The following is an 18,402-nucleotide window of genomic DNA, read 5'->3' as shown; positions in this document are numbered from 1 at the left end:
CCTCGCTTCTCTCCGTCCCCTCCTTTCCACGCGGTCGCGCGGCGGATGCACCGAGTTTCACCGATCGAACTCGCATACGATGACGAGTCCTTCAACGTCGCGTCGCCGCAACGACGGGATTGCTATCTCTTCTCGTGTCGAAATAAAAGCGGAAATAAAGGAGACACCGCTTTTTTTATTATTCAACGACACTCCGCCGGCCCGATGGAAGTTTATCGATTTATTTATATCTGTGATTAAAATCTCACCATTGCAGTAATAGTTTTGTTATTCAATGGCACTTGTTTTATCTAGAATAGATTTTATTAATTTTCACTGATTTTAGTAATCTCGGAAAATTATTCTCGTAATAATGGCACCTTGATGGATTATTTTCCGCTCATACCTTCTTGTCAAATATAATCGGAGTACGAGAAAAATATTGAAAAATGTGACATTGAAATTTATAAATGCACCTTATTAATCCAAGTGACTCATCGTAGTACTATATTGATTGCTATTTTTCCTTCTATCGAATATAAGAAGAATATGAATTAAATGTCATTTTTGTTTGTCGTCGTAATTCATTAATATTCATTGTAACGAAAATGATGCGTTAGAAATTTTTTCTTTTGTATCAAATATAAAAAAAATTAAAGAGTAACCGCTATTTATTATTTTTCATATACTTATCGTCATCGAAATTAATCAGTATCTTCTAGACGATCGAAATCAATTGCGAAACGTGTTTACGATGATGATGATTCGCGTTATGAAAAGCAAAGTCGAGAGAGAGAGAGAAAAGCGAGTGAGAACTTGGCAAGCATTATTTTTCTTTGCCATAAATACGAGTCACTTGCCACATTTCATGATAACGTCAATCAATTAGTTTCTCTCTTTCTTCTATTTACCTCTTAAACACTCATCGAAACGTTATACGAGGATACAGAGAGCTTTGTAGAGATTTTTCGTCAAAACATATTAGATATCACATGGTGTCACATGGACTTTTCGCATTTGTTTTTTAAGCACTCGAAATGAAACGAACTATGGAATTATCGAAATAAGCCCGTAAAAAAACTATGCGCGATGTAGACCCGTCGGAGAATATTAAGGATATTTCGGATGCGCCACTATAGCGTCATTTTGGCACTGCTCGACGTGCAAATCTCGCGTCATATCGACCCCTCGAGCCCGTCGTCACTATCCATCGCTCCGAAATCAAATTTCGGAGCATCGAGACCGAGAAGCGACCCGAACAAAGGATCTTTTGCCTATGATATATCTCTATTCCTCGAACTAGGCGTCACCAGCGACCCGGAGGAGGCGTCGTCGGAATCGCCGCCATCTCGGCGAGACCTCTCTCTCTCTCACTCTTTCTTTCTATATGTATATGTATCTCTTTTGCAAGTTGATCATCCGGATAAGATCGCTCGATCGCGATCCCTTCTCGTATTCGGCAATTCCGCGATGCAAACACACTAACCGCAATCGATGGGAAACACCCGCCCGCACGAGGCGATTATTCTGCACAGAGCACACTCACACCGGGAACACGTACTGTCACTGCGCGCAGTCCGCGGATGCGGACGCGTGCATGCGGACGACTACACGCGCGCACTCGCACTGCACCGCCCGCTCGCACTCACTCACTCGCTTGTACTCACGCACTTCGGGTATGTGCGAGCGAGCGAGCGAGCGAGCGTGCGCGGTTTCACGCTCGTTCAAGCCGCGGCAGCTTCGACCCGTGTTCGTACATCGTTGCGGGATCCCTCCGTACATCCGGTAAGCGCGTACAAAAAATCCGCTCCGTGGACTTGGCACACACACGAGCAGATGATGTCGAACCACGACACGCGGGCACACGCGAACCAACGCTCTCTCGCTCTCGCGCTCGCCGCTCCGTTTTTACCCACGCGGTCCGCGTGCTCTTGACAACTTGACGCGCGGTCGAAGAACCAAGATACACGTGCTCGCTTGACGCAAACGCGCGCGTGTCGTCGTCTTCTTCCGGATGGCTATTGTGGCGACGGAAACGACGGCAACGATGGTAACGACGACGACGACGACGACGACGGCGACGACGACGGCGACGAGGACCGGCTGACGCGCGCGATGCAGCGTGCTCGCCGCGGCCGACTCGAGCGGACGAGCTGCTTCTCTCTCTCGGCTCTCTCGCGTGCTGAAAAATCGGGGAAAATCGATCGTCGACCAGGCGCGGCACCGACCGAAACGCCGCTAGCAGCTGCTGCCGCTTTCTCTCTTCCTCTTTCTCCTTTTCGCCTGTTCCCTCTCCCTTTGTCTTTCTCTTTCTCTCCCCCCCCTCTCTCTCTCTCTCTTCAGTTCTCTATAGTCGGCGGCTTCCTCTGTCACTCGGTCGCCACGACTACTGTCACGAGCCCCTCTTCTTCCCGTTCTTTCTGTGACCGCTCTTTCGTCTCTCTTACACGAATAGTATCCTTTCTCTTGACTCTATTTATTTTTTGCTTTCCTTTCTTCCTTCCCCCTTCTCTTTCTCTCTAACTCTTTTTTTTTTTTCAAGAAAATTAGGAATACAGACTCATAGAATTCTTAGAAATTTACAGAATATACAGTTTCTGATACTGATTTTTCATATATTGAATATTGAGGAATATTGCCACGATTGTAAATCTTCAAGGATTAAATATTCATAACGATACGGGGTATCAAGATTTTCTAGATACGGCTATGAGAACACTATACTGTCCTTTAGAACGAAGCACTCCGACAATGAGTTTCTATACAAGATACAAGAGTGCGGCGGCAGTGCAGCTAGAAAGTCGTTGGCGGTAAATGCGCAGAACCGTAATGATTCAGAATATAATGACGATAATGATGAATCATCAACGGCACAGATTCGTATACATTATCATAACGTGTTTTAAATGCGTTAGCAATAAAGAAGATATTATTAAAGAATTAAACTTTATAGATATTATTTAAAGAATTTATAATCTCTTATCCCTTCAAAAATTTTTCGAAAGCTTTACTATATACTATTTTAATAACAAATATATTAAATATTTCCATAAATATATACTCGTAATTGGATTAAAATTATCACAACACGATAATAAGAATAGCGATCCAACTTTTAGGAGAATTAACGATCCAACTTTGAGCAGAATGCAAATCCTTATTTAATAATTGTTACACTTAATTTTGATACAATCGATTTTGTGTACAACGAAATATTTGCCTTCGTTTCAACGTAGAAATCTTGTCTGGCAGCGGCAGTTAAGTTAGTATTCCACGAATATCTTATCACGAACGATACGGTATTCTGTTTTACCGTACTTGGATACATGCAATACTTTCTTATCTGTTATTGTGTACTCGAAAATATATCAATTTTACTCTCAGTTTTATTTTTTAATATCGCACCAAACGAAAAGTATAAAATAATTTTTTTCTCTCTCGCACTTACCGCCTTCGTCGGTCATCACCGTTACGGTCGAAGCCGGTCCATGACCCTCAGGATTGAAAACTTGCAGCGAAACTAGATACTGTGTGAAGGTATCCAGGTTGTGAATACTGTGATTCTGGAATACAAGAACAAAAAAAAATTTGCACAATTTTTTTCTTTACTTTAACAATTGATTGATCGATTGCGCATTTTGATTAACAAAGAATAAAAAAATCACATGGCGACTTACGTCGACGGCAGGATCGCGAATATAAATGTTTTTCATTTCTTCATCCGCTTTCTCGCGTCGTCGGTATCCGATGCGATATCCAAGGAACTCGCCGTGTATGGTATCACGACTCGGCGGTTTCCATGCCAGATAAATAGACGTCGCTGAGATATTATGGGCCGCCGTGATGGTCGGTTTTCCTTCCGGTACTGTAAATAACGCAAATATATCGTGTAAATTTTTCCAATCTTGAATTTAAAAAAAATACACAATCCTAAAAATAAATTATAAAAAAAAAAGTTAATCCTGAAAAAGCACATTGCGCGCTCACAAAAATATCGTATTCATATTTATAAATATCGTTACGCGCGTATAGAAACTTTTGCAATAGTGTTTAGCGAACGGTTTATCCAAATATATCTCGTTTACGTCGTATACCATATTCTATGAGGGGGGGGGGGGGGGGGAGATTGTTATCGTTTCAGAAAATCCCGGTTAAAATCGCGATTCTCTCCTCGAGATGTTTAAACAAACTATATATATATATTTATACACACACATACTACAGAAATCCATCAGTTTATGAAAAAAACCGATTCTAAAGAATAACGTGCGGCGGTATGACATACCGTAAAAATAATATTTAAAGTTGGTGCGGAACGCACGAGGGATACGGTCGGAAATCGATAGTTGTGATATTGCGTAGAATCATCAAATATATATGTGTATAAGTACGTAACCCGCGAACGCGGACGCAGAGAAAAATTAAAAGGTAACATTTAACCGACAATCATGAAAATAAATTTTCAAACGGGCGGGTTCTTCTCTCGGAAATTTCAAGTTTACGCATAAATATATATATATATATATATATATATATATATATATATATATATATGCACATGTGCAGTATATATATAGAACAGTATCATATAAAATTTCACGGATATACGTGTTATTGTATTCTCGCGAACGCGCACTGGTAAATGCATTTTAGTTCCGAATATGGAAAATATATATTTTCATCGAAATTATCCAATCTATGTTAACAACATATCTTTACATATGCACGCGATCACGTTTATCGACGCGAACGCATTGCGTTTATTGATCCCTATGGAATTGTTTTCAAAGTCGGCCATTTTTAATTCACGTTCGCGTAAAGCACATCTAAATGCGCGTATCAATATCGCAATCGATACGCGGCGAGTAATATTTTTCCACATTATTGTGAGAAACATGAATCTCGACGAGGAACGATCGGATATTTTCCGTACATGAAAATTATACGAACTGTACTCAAATTTCCTTCATGCACACACATACATTTTAGAGAAGCAGAACGGCCATTCAAATTGCATGGGTTTATCGTCGCGGTGGTGGTGCACGTGGAGGTCGCTAAAAAATGATCGTGTAATAATTTTCAAGCTCGCGTAATTTGTTTTGGGGTTGCCTTATCGCGCGCAAAGGGCAGCCCAGGGTGACCTCGTTGTTCCCCCGTCACAGAAGCACGTTCGAAATAATTAGCATCCCCACGTCAGTTCTGAAACGCCCGCTCTCTCGTCGCGCGCTGTCGCGGCCGCGATATCGCGTCGGCACGTCAGCTGACTCGGGCCGAGAGTGAGAAATTGTCGCAGAAATAATACCGGGACATTTAATGCGAGTTGTGTGTCAGTTAGCCCGACCGTTCCCATCCATCCGTCGTATTATAATGTCGACGAAAGCGTTAATTGTACGATCACCAGGTGTTAATTGCGTGAGGTCGACGAAAAAGTAAAGAGCTTCGTAGTGACGCGTTTGATTTTATTACAATTAATTTTTAATCATTTAATTTATTAATGTTTAATTGTTAATCGTCGAAACGAATGACATTTATGTTTGGAATTAAAGAAAAAAGGCAATTGATGATTTATGATTCAAACAAAAGACGTGTATTATATTTTTATAATTAATTCTATAATTCTCTGTTAAAATAGAGAGAAGAAATAATAATTGATACTTGGCAAATATCAACGTTGATAAAGTTGTGTAACATAATAATATATATAATAGTATTACTAGAAAAGATTCATAATTTGTCACAAAGTGATAAGTCGAATCCGAGTATTAGCAGAATAAATGATATATAAGTCTTTTAACTCGGTCTCCGTTCTCTACTTTCGTCGAACAATCCAGCGCCACGATAAATACGAGCTGCACTTTTTACTGGCGCTAAATCTGCGTTAACTTATTATTACCTCGTCGGCGCGTTTATGACGATATATATAACGCCAGTTTTATACCTCCGTGATATATTATCGAAGTACCAATTTTGCCGTAAACGCTCAAACGCTTAATCGTGACAAACCGTTCGCGTAAACATATTGCTAATATTGTTCTTGAAACCAATACATCGTATACATATAACAGGGTCGTAAGTACGTAAACACATGACATGTAGTTTAGCATGCGAAATTACGTCATCCCGATCGAAATCGATGCCTTACATAAAGTATAGCTCTAATTAAATTTTAATTATTATAATGTGAAAACGATACACAGTTTTTCAAATTTTGACATAAAACAGCTGTTTCGCATCTATTCGTTCGATGTCTATAAAATATATATGATATATATATATAAGTATAAAAATTGAACACACTTTTTTTTCGAGTATAATCAAGATTCACGACTAAATCGAGGCCCTTAAATGATTCATCATTTAACCAAGACGGGACAAAGTATCGTCGTTATGTAATATCAAGACGGAAAATAAATTACTTCGGTCACACTGTACTATAGAGATTCCTCGGCTTCCATCGCTACGTCGAAACGTGACTCGCGGAAAGGCGCCTTTATTGCATCCGCCGAGTCCCTTCACTACTTTATCAACCCCGTCGGAATCGAAAATAGTTCACACAGCAGGCAGAAGCTACCACTCCTTCTCGATTCTCGAGACGACTCTCGCGAATGAACTTACCCGGGAATTCTGACTTATTGCTGGATGTTGCGGTGGCAACAATAGGAGTCACCTTTTTTTCTCTCTCTCTCTCTCTATTTCTCTCTATTCACTCTAGTTCTTTCATTCGAATTTTCGTACGGAAGAGAAAGACTTTTCTCTCTCTCTCTCTTTCTTTCAATTTATCCTAGAAATTAATTATACCGAGTGTGCGGGATGCGTATCTAATCGATGAACAAATTCCTCGGCTGAACCAATCGACGATTAAACCTTGAGTTCCTCATTTATCGTTGTTATTACAAGCGGTTGTTAATCTACTCAACTTGCCCGATATACCGAATTAACACAGCGTGGTCAATGAGTAATCTTCTCAAGCGAATGTAATCGATATCAGCCACGATGTAACGTTGTTTGATATCGAATTCTTACAAAATTAGAAATTCAGAAAATAATTAGCCTTATTCATAACCACGCGAGAGAAGAATCGGATTATTTTTCACGCACGATTATTCATTTCAAGCTGATCGAAAATATCTAGGAATCTTATAAAAAATTTTTAACATGACAAGAAAAAAAGAGAAGAAAACGACAAAGCGGATATATAAAAACAAATTTTTACCATTTTTACATTATTAGAGAAGGAAACGAAGATATAATTTTAAAATACAAAAATATATAAGTCATCATAATTTTTAAAACGATCATCAATTTCGGAAGTTCGGTCTCGCGTTTAACCGCGATTACGGACTTACCCCCGCGAATTCTCTCAGAGAGACGCGGCTCTTTTTCATCGAGAGTGTACGGGGAAAAAAGTGCAGCAGTCTCCTGGCTGAGTTCCTGCAATTTTCGGTTCGACTCGGCGCGAATGAACTTAACCGGGACGACGCAATGCCGACGGGTGTCCCGATGGCTAATTGGTAGCTCGGTTGCGCTGTATATTTATTGCGAGAGGTGAGAGCGGGGGCCAACTGAAAATGGGCATGTATATACATATGTGTGTCTGTGAATGTGTGCAGGGTATTGTATATGTATGCGTATATATATATAATATATTATGTGTGTGTGTGTGTGTGTGGAGACTATACGTATATATTGGAGACCCGGCCGCAGGAGTAAAGTGGTAGTGGAGAAGTTTCGTCGGTCCGTGTCCTATTGATCCACGGGGTGCACGGGGGAAGAGAAAGAGAGAGAGAGAGAGGGGGAGAGGGAGGGGAAGAGCTTTCATTTGAGCTATAGTGAATTTCCGTGCCGTTGCCACACCGGAGCGCTACCACCGACCTACCTATACTAGTAGGCCTATCGTACCGATACCCACGAATTAGAATCACGAATTAGAATCCGGTGGCATAAACCAATACGCGACGAGTTCCCCGATGCATCCGATGTATCCGATCCATCCGTCCGTCCGTCGTTCGTCGAACGAGGAACCCGCCGACCGTGTGCGACCTGCGAAACGCGCGCAACGTAACCCCTGTCTGCGCGTTCTGTCAATATTGACGCATTACTCGCCCCGCTCGTACGATCGTTGACGTCGATGCGGATATATATCGACTGCCACATTCCGTTCGTATTCGTATGCGCTCCCGAATCGAAACGAATCACGCGCGCCGCATCGACCGACCGGAAAAGATATCATTTTTTTTTCCAAAGAGCGCTTCGACAGTGTTTTTCCCACTGTTGAAATCGATAATGCGTCAGTCGCATAATTAAAAATGGATATCTGTCTGCCGCGAGAGATAAGCGCGCGGGAGTAAAAAATGCAGAATTTATTCCTCTATTCGGAAAATAATTCACGCTCTCTTTCCTGTGTGTGTATATATATATATATATTCTTTCTCAATTCTTTCTTGAAAAATCGCAAGTGACGTATGGAATAGTAGTACAACGTTCGAATGTTGCGCATCTACTCCCCTTTTCTTCGCGAATGTGCCGCACCGCTGCGTCGATTTCGAGTACATACGATATTCGGCTGCATCGGCAACGCAAATATATTCGCGACTGCATTTCATCCGCGCGCATTCTGGATCAGCAGCATGCGTTGCACGACGAATGTATCGTTTTTCGATCGCGCTCTATATATCCTATCGTGGAAAGAAACGTCTCTTTTTAATACGTAAAATTTCATCTTGTGTATCGCGTTACTTAACCCAACCGCGCTAAAACTTTACGTAAAGAGAGAGAGAGAAAGAGTTCAGCAATATTATATCTCCTATATATAAATATATTAATAAAAAAAAAAAGGTAATACGCAAGAACCGATTCTCGGGATAGTTACGGAATCCAAACTACCGTGAGAAAACGTCCGTATGTCGGAGAGAATCTTGTAAAAGAAAAAGAAAAAGAAAAAAAAACCCTTGTTATCTCGATTTTATCGCAAAACTATGAAATCTAATTCGGGACGTACAGCTGATCGGATCACCCGATATTGCGACGGGAAATTACGAAAAAAAAAAAAGTGAACGTAATCGCGCCAGGATTCTCGCCGACCGACGAATAAAATTGTTGCCGAATTTTTCTTCCGATCGATGACACATTGGCCGGTGACATCGTTCGGCGATGTTTAAATTAATTATTTAAACACGCGCGCGCGCGCGTTCGCATGACGATGATATGCGAAATCCGATTCGGTAATGCGGGTACGTCTCGTATAATTATTTCTATCTCACACGATAAAATCGATCTGTAGCTATCGCGCCTACATGTGCATTTAATCACGTTGGTTTCGGATACGCTCAGCTAATTCTCGAAATAACATTCAATGTGGTATTATACTCCAATTTTTGACCCGGACAATTTCGAAGATAATAAAGCGAGTATATGAAAAAAATTTCTTTAATCTATTAAAAAAAAAAAAAAAAAAAAACCGGAACCGATATGGTGATTTTTACGGGAGAGAAGACATCTCGGCCGATATATTTAAATAATATTAATCAAGATAATTGCCATACGGGAATGTACATATATGACAGTAGAATGTTTTGAAAATTGTAATTCAGGAATAAATCCGAGATATTCCGATAACCAATATATTTAATTTAAAACTTAATTAGCAGGACACTGATACTATATTAATTGTGGTTAATTGTAACGTATTTTCGCTACAAAACATAAATTAATATATAAAATAAATATATTAAAAGATATACATATAATGCATGAAAAAATATATATGTCATCTTAATAAATCTCTTAATAATTGACTGGATTGATTAATCTTGGACATATATAACAATAAATTATAACATCATTAGGAGAGCATTATTTCTCTTACATGTGAATTATGAAATCATTAAGTACAAAATATCAATTATTTCGAAAACGTCACACGATTATTTTAACTAGCAACAGTTTCCTATGTTTTCCCCACATCGTTTCGTGAATACTTGACGGAACGAATCAATGCGAGAATTGAAATGCGTCATGCGAAAATGTCAAGGGGGAAAAAAAAAATGAACAGAAAGCTGCGACAAATTCGAATGCAATCGTTTACGCATCCGTTAAAAAGAAGAGGACGAATCCGGATTCCATTTACGATGGTTACATTCCACGAGGTATATCTAATTCCAGTCGGACTGCGAGTCTCGGTCCTTCGCGCACACGTGCGCGAATAACGCGGTAATTGGGCTTGCGATCAGGACGCATGGGAATTCAGGTCGAAAAGGGTGGAGGGCACGGAGAGGAGATGGCTCCGCGCGCGAACTTTGTCGTTCGTGGTACGTATATATATGGCTATACGTTATACAGTGTCGCGCGGGCGAGCTCAACGGAATTTACAGGGCTTGTCTTGCGCACAAGGCGCGCGCTCAACCTATTTTATAACGGGGATAGCGTCGTCGTCGTCGTCCGACGAAAGAAGGAACGCGGAAATGTAAAGAACGAAAGAGCGAAAGAGAAAGAGAGAGAGAGAGAGAGAGAGAGAGAGAGAGAGAGAGAGAGAGTAGAGTAGGTGGAAAGCAAATTAAGAGACAAAAGAGAAAGAATAGGCTCGACTCAAGCCTGCTTGCGCACTCCCGGCTGTCGACTGCAATTAGCGCCTCTTTAGTTAGTCGCCCTGGACGGTTCTTCGCGTTTCCCCGGATGCCAAGAACTGGCCGTGCCGCGCTCTTAACGCCACTCTCACCCTTCCCCTCGTCTCATTTTTTTTCTATACTCGTGGACTTTCCTCCTCTTCCGTTCCGGAGTTTCGCTCGTCGCTTTCTTCCGCGCCTCGTCGCCGTCAAACGCTTTGTGCTCTCCCGGGCGCGCTAACGACCGCAGGGTGTCAACCATTTAATTTAGCATGACGCCTCTCGGGTATGTCGTCGTGGTCGACAAACTTCGTTTTGATAACCCACGAGAGATGTAATTTGAACGATTGAATCGGCTTGAAGCGCAGATGTACGCGACGAGAGGATATCCTAAAGCATATATTGATCTCTATCGGAGAACTTTACTACGCGAGAAGAGCGTTTCGATAAACGATGATTCACTTAGAGAATTAGGATGTATATAATATCGATATTCTTTTGTAAATGTTCCTAACGAATTGATAATATTGAAATGAAAAACCCATTAGAGTTACTTCAAGTTTTCGATTCGTCTTATCAATTATAATTCTAATAATCCTCACAAGCGTATTAGCGCACATATATATTATATTATTTATATTATTTGTAGCACAATTAATGTATAATATAATACATGTATGCGTATCATTTATATATTATTATGTGTTACATGTTAAATTAATATTTTGAAAATATGTGTAACAATTTATATAAATATTTAGAACAAAAATTAATTAATATAAATTGTATAAATATATTTAAACTGTTTATCGAAATCGCAATGTATATACTATCAGATACACTTAACATTTTGTTTTAATAAAGACCCTCTGGGATATAATTAATTATATCAAATTTATATACATACATACATATATATGTATATGAAATGCATTATTTGTAAACAATTCTTTTAAAAACTGTAACATTATATCTGTTACTCTTTTATTTCTGATTTCTTTCTGAGAAAGAATTTTGTAACATTTCACCGGGATATATATATATCACATTTAGAATAACGCTCGCTATCGGTCGACTATGTAAAAAAAATAAAAAAGGCTACTAGATAGGAAGAGAAAGAGAAAAAGAAAATTAGAATCGTAGAAACTTACTTTCACGAAGGGTCACCATATAGTAGGACGCTTGACTGGGCTTGCTGCGTCCTAGAGCGTTTATCGCCGCCACTCGGAAGCTGTATACCGTGAATGGCCTCAAGTTCTCGACGGTGTAGAACGTATCGTTGTGCGGCGTTATGATCTCCTTCGTCGCGTTCCACGGACCATTTTCGTCGATCCTGAAAACGACAAATACAGTGCGTTTATGACGCTTGCAATTCACTCATTTGTCGTCGTGAGTCATGCGCACAAATACCGTCTCGTTACACGAACGTTAATAATACGGATAATTGTAGAAAAATATCTTTATCTCGAATGCAAAATAATCCATCTGATGTTATTATTTAGAGAATATGCTCAATTTAATTTTTCCTCTTTTTACTATCTCATTCAAAGTTTGTATAATTTCGAGAAGCTGAATATGATTATGTATGTCTATACTTGTTTCTCTTCTTTCGTCGAGTTAAACGAAACTCCAGAACTGTCTTAAGAAAATATTTCGGAGAATAATGCTGAAGGATTAGAATATTCTATATGACACGGTAGAACTTCTGCTCTATGAAACATATTCAAATTGCAAATGCGTAATTCTCGCATTAACATAGCTTAATACGTAATTTTGTACTACGATAAATGCTAAAGCATGGAATGTAGATGAATCTATTGGTAAAAATGACGATGAAAAAAAATCGACGTGTTTAAATCTATTTTTACAGACTGTTTTATAGCTATATAAATTATTAAAATTTAACATAATTAATTAAAATAATTAATATTTTACAAATCGTCTAACAATGATTGCGTATAAAATAAATAAGATTTGAATTTTTCCGGAATTTTCATTCGACAAATCAAATATATTGTGTGAATAATACACATATATTTATAATAATATAAATATCAAATAAATTTCACTTTAAATTTTCTAAAATTATCGAACGAAAACGAGTTTAAAATTTAAGCGTGATAAAGACTTTTCAGAATCTCTTTCAAAATTTACATATGAAAAAGAAGAGGATGTCGCTCGGCGACGATATTCCATTGGTCTATCGATAGTTACCTAATACGTGCGTCTCGTGGCACTCGCTCGAACGTCTCGAGTGCCATTCAATGTCCAAAGCATCGATGAAGAACATCGAGAGAGATGAGCAGCGAGGGAAACTCGCGACGGATTAATTGAGATGGGTTATCCCGCTACTCGTCTACAAGATTCGATCTTTGTTTATCATAATTCGGTAACAAATGCGGGAAATACTAAAATTTTCACGTCGATCGACAATGCGTTCCACGTGATAAAAATTGTCCGATAATATAGGATATTATACTCTTTTCTTCAATCTCAAAATCTTTCCACAAAGTTCTTATATTTAAATAAATAAATAAATAAATAAATAAATAAATAAAGGTCCGAATATTATATCTGAAATTATGAAAATAACTCGAATAAATCTAGATGTAGAATAGGTGATTTTCGAAGTCACTTTAGGAATCTATACATGAAATAATTACAATTTCTGCAGAATATATGTCGAAGTAATTCTCGGAGACTAATTAGCGGTCGAAGACGCAGCGTGTACGATGGGAGAGAGGGATGATTTTATCGTCTTCGAATTGCATATCTGCATTTTGCAGTAATTAATACAGATTATTAATTGTTGCGCGATCTATTACGGGAAAGTTTCCGCGCAGCTGCGGTTCGAATAATTGCCACAGTTTGCATTCGCGTGGATCGATTCATTCCACCGTTATTGCGCGTACACTCTCGTATACGCGTGCACATACACTCACGAACATAATATATCTGTCACGTACAGCGAATTGAGATTATTTCTCGCTGCACTATGACGTTAATTTTCAAAGTAGTTTACCGAATCTTTATTTTTCATCAATCTTCCAACAGCGATAAAATATCATTTCTATATTCGCGCGGTTTATCAAATATATATCTTTCGTACCGTATAAGAATAAAACTCTCAATTTCACAGCTACAACAGATAGATGACCTCCTTTAGTTTTCTTTAGCCGCGGGAGAGATATAGAGTGTTACATTTTCAATGGGCACTTTAGCGTTAAGTATGCACTTTAGCGTTACGATTCCCCAAGTTCTATTTGTCTAGATCGCGTAGATCCGCGTTCGGCACCAACATAATAATGGCAGTTCTACATTTAGCGTTAAATATACAGCGTGCGAGGGAACACATATATGACGTGAACCAGCGAATTACAATGGAGGTGAAGAATAAAGAATAATGTTATATACACACACGCGCGCGCTCTTTCTCGTTATCCTCGTATCGATACACGTACATTCGCGTATATTCCCTGCCGGCATTACGTTATGTTCAACATCCCTCTACAGGACACAATCAATTTAACACCGACAAACCCCCATCGCCAATTTGCCGCTGCGAGATGAGGGAATGATCCAGCAATTAAATACAAAAATGACCTGTCGTGCTCGTTTTTTATTTGCGCTATTTTTGCGCTTGAAAACTCGATGCGGAAAAGCAATCGACGACTTGTATCCAATTAGCGCATTCGTGTGTTATCGCGACACAAGTTCGTTTCAATTTTCGACGCATACAAATTTCGATTGCACAAAAAAATACGCCATTGGTTAGAAATAAGACATTGATTGAGATTTTTGCATTTCTTTGAGAAGATGTAGATTAAGACGCCCGAGAGAGCTCTCGCGAGAAGTATTTTATTCATATTAGTAAAGCCACGATCTAAGCAAACATAGCGCAGATACACGAAACGCGGCGTATTAAATTTTCTATCGTAAAGAGAAACAATTTTCCTATTAGGGCTCGTCAGAGATAATTGATCGTTTCAGTTCCTTCGTCTTGATTTTTCTCTATCGCGTAGAGCGTAAGAGCGAAAGAAGCGCGCACGGGCTGTTTCCTCTCGCAAAAAGAAACGTATCTCAAGAAACTCGAGGCAATTAATTATTCGCTCGTTTGCGAATGAAAAATAATTCCGCGACGCCGATTTCTCTTGACTTTTTCACGATCGTACTTCTGTTACGCAAATGAAGATACGCTTCGCAAATCCCAATGCGCCAACTTTTCAATTTCTCGAAACTCCTACTTCATAAAATATAACGCATAAATTATTCCGTAAAAGTTCAAAATCCGTAAATGTAATTCGTATAAATTATCGATTCTATGTGCCCGTATACAGGATATCTCACTTTTTATTATATAAGTTTTGCACGAAGGGCTCTTTTGACCATCCATTATTCCTTTTTACAGACGATTTTTCCTCAGCAGAAATCTCGAGGAAGGCAGGTTATCGCAGTTTTCTACTTATATACATATATGATTCATATTTTGAGAGATTTAGATTGTACCGAAAGAATCGTATTTTTTATTATTTATTCAAATTTACCGATTACTAAAAATATATCGTAACATTTTGTCGAGAAAAAAAAAAAAAACCAAAAGTATCTATCTATTAAGGGAATAATATTCTGTGAAAATAGGACACTATTCGCAGATATTTTTCCTATTGTTATTTTCATGCGCGTGAACTTTATATTCCACGAGTTGGCATATTAATACGAAAAAGATGCATACAATAACAGAGGACAGAGAACAGAGTGGATAGAGTCCATTGTCGGACTGATATAAAGAAGGGCTCGTGAGGATTGAGATGGAACAATGAAAAACTTTAGTTTTAGAAAACCTAAATCCATCTCCGACGTGAGAAGAAAGAGCCTATCAAAACTTTCATGCCCGGGTCTTTCATAATTCCGGTCTATTGTGGGTGTGCCAGTACAATCCCGATAAATCCTCGACACTCGCGAATCCTGACCGAACGATTGCGTGTATTTTGCCGCGCGTTTCGCGCATAATATCGGACTGTCGAAAGAACAGAGCTCAACCGCATCCAATGTTTGGCGAACATCAAATTTTTGGCAATCTTTCGAACGGATTATTCGACGAATTCGACTCACGCTCCGCAAATATTTAAGCTCGATGAAAAAAAAATACGCGTTCGGGACTCTTCTTCCTTCTCGCTTAAGAATTTCCAGAGAAAAAGAGAGAGGAAGAGAGAAAGAAAAGGTGCCACTCGTTTTCGAGAAATTACTGTTTATTATCTTTTTAAGATTTATTGCATCGCCAGTTGCGAGATGAGTTGGAAACTTTGATAACAAAAGTTGATAATAAAGTTTCGCTAAAGTTCGGTGTATAAAAAAAAAAAAAGGGAAAGAGAGAAGGAAAAGAGGAGGAACTTTGTGAAAGCAACGCCGGAAAAATGGAAGCATCTTAGAATGCCGCGGCGCGTACTCCATAATAATTGATTTCTCGCATTTCGACGAGATGAAGAAGGAAGGCGCTTCGTAATACGCTAAAAGAATTGATATATCGTCTCGATAAATCAATTCCTAAACCATTCTCCCGTCCGTCTGTGTCCAGATTGTCGGAGATACTACTCCGTGATCCACCTGTCGCCGAGAGAATATAGGAAACCTTGCGCGCAACGGGTTTGGAATAACATTTTCCTGCCCGGTATTGTGTCACGTATGTCACGTACTTTATAGATTCGATTACGATCGGTTGTATGAGAGACGCGTCTCGCCGCCCGTCGTAATAAAGTATATTTTATATATATATATAAAATAGATTGACAAATATAAGATGGATGTGTGACGCGCTTCAATTACAACAATAATGGCGATCGCGTTACGGTAAATCTGCGGTAACCGCCATCGCGCAGCTGTCATCGCACGCTGCCACGCGACATCAATTTTCCCGCTGCGTGAAAAATAACTGATGGCAAGTCCAACACAAATCGATTCGAACGCAATGTATACGATTTCTTCGTACAAAGAGAAACGCGCCGTGTATATCAAGTATCAAACATGCATTAACGCATTCTGGTAAATTCGACAACCAAATTACATTTACACGCCATGCTGCGCGCGAATACTATCCGATATATTAGCGATTAACTATGTTAGTGTTGCTTTCTGGCGTTCTAAATCCGTCTTAAATGCGAATATCACCAATTACATCATTTGTAACGATGATAGATTTTGATAGATTTTGAGAGACTGTAGATTTTTAATTGACAGTATAATGAGTCATTTATCACGCGTAAATTAAAATCGTGTAACTTTTTATGGCTTTGATTTTATTTTTACCGTTAAAAAACAGTCATTATTATAAAAAATTATATGACTTTATTCTCTTCCGTAATAAGGATCGATTTTAGATTTCCCTTCAAAAACAACAAAGAAGGGAGATAGAGCAATTATGCCAGATAAATATCTCTTCGATTGTATACTCAGTTAAGCAGAAAGTGCGAAGCTCAGCAAGAAAAGCGCAATATTCCCGGTCCGATTAAACGGATGAATCCTAGAGGAAACAGCGATTCGCTAATGACGTATTATCTTCACATTACGTCTCTTCCGTTTTTCCGTCTGATTTACGTCACGAATTTAGACGCATCGATATACAATTTCGACGACCACGACTCGGACGATAAAAATAAAACGTTAACAAATCGGATTTAGCTTTTTTTTTATTTTTATTTTTGAAGGGAATTCTCGCAATTTTCGAATTTCACTAGACTCCATTCATCGCGCATCGCTTGAAAGAGAGCGATGTGTAATTTATCGCCATATACATATACCCCGGTTGTAACGAAATGCGATCGGAACGGCCCAGTTTTCTTCGCGATACACGCAATACATATTTCCACGAACGCGTACATTTCGCATATCGTGTATGGGTACGCATGCTCGCGGCGATGCATACGGAATAAATTGCGTAGAAAACATCGTACTCCTGCGATGAATAATTTCATATTAATTCACCATGAATGTACGAAACGTCGTCGATCGCATACGATTAAATCACTATTTTTACTTTGTCGACGGTATAACATTGGCGTTACGTTCGAGAAATTAGGTAATCTTTTAATGTTATCGTAGATATAAATAAAACGAAACGTTTCGCGCACAGAAGAGATTATGCTAAGAGAGGTGCAGACTTGTTGCGCGTAAAAAAAATTCGTCGTCGCGGGTCGCGCTATTTATTTCACGAGCGGTTTGCCCTGTTTACTTTACGAGCTTCTTTATACGCGTTGTTAAATGTTGATCGCGACTGTGCGAATAGCTCTGTCTCTTTCTCGGAAATATGTAAATTTCATGTCTGTAAAGACGATCTAGCAATTTTAGTCATCCAGTCGGAGAGATACAATGGTTTTATTGTTACGGTTAAACTCGGAAAATACGAAACGCTTGCGCCAGCCCCCCGATTATTACGGTAATCGCGACAGTTGTTTACGGAGATTTGTGTGGACCTCTACACGTACGTGGAAAACGCATGAAGACAGATACCGTGATTGCCTCTCTCTCTCTCTCTCTCTCTCTCTCTCTCTCTCTCTCTCTTTCTCTCTCCGTTTGCGGCGAACATCGCGATTGTTTATGCTTATACGGAATAGCAAATTTGCGCCAATTATCAGTACACACACATATCAGCCGGTTGTTACTTCCGGCTCGAGTCCCATCGCCGAAATGTCAATAATAATTCTCGATATAACGCGCATTTCCAAGTTCGACAGAGTATTATTTCGCGGAACATTGCATAGATCTATTATATTATCTGAAATCTCTGAAGATCATTCTCAAACACCGACGCTCTATCGGAACTGATGTA

General features: G+C 39.2%; 1 protein-coding gene across 10 annotated transcripts in view; it reads right to left on the bottom strand.

The window, feature by feature from the left end:
- The window catches only part of LOC138937418 (tyrosine-protein phosphatase 99A), a 255,436-nt gene that overhangs the window by 19,255 nt on the left and 217,779 nt on the right, over positions 1 to 18,402 (bottom strand). For 7 of the 10 annotated variants that reach the window (XM_070303704.1, XM_070303703.1, XM_070303700.1 and 4 more), the window contains 3 exons: positions 11,732 to 11,913; positions 3,657 to 3,844; positions 3,428 to 3,542 (listed from right to left, as the gene is read on the bottom strand). In XM_070303704.1, the coding sequence (XP_070159805.1) occupies positions 3,428 to 3,542; positions 3,657 to 3,844; positions 11,732 to 11,913 (485 nt within the window). Of the gene's footprint in view, positions 1 to 248; positions 428 to 890; positions 2,285 to 3,427; positions 3,543 to 3,656; positions 3,845 to 11,731; positions 11,914 to 18,402 lie in introns of those variants that run through there. The other 3 variants (XM_070303710.1, XM_070303709.1, XM_070303711.1) reach the window with 3 other exon arrangements.

Source organism: Polyergus mexicanus, unplaced genomic scaffold, assembly GCF_030449975.1.
Source record: "Polyergus mexicanus isolate NDT 795.1 unplaced genomic scaffold, iyPolMexi1.0 SCAF_10, whole genome shotgun sequence".
Lineage (NCBI taxonomy): Eukaryota > Metazoa > Arthropoda > Insecta > Hymenoptera > Formicidae > Polyergus > Polyergus mexicanus.
The sequence above is the reverse complement of the archived record's forward strand: the minus strand, read 5'-3'. Positions and strand labels throughout refer to the sequence as shown.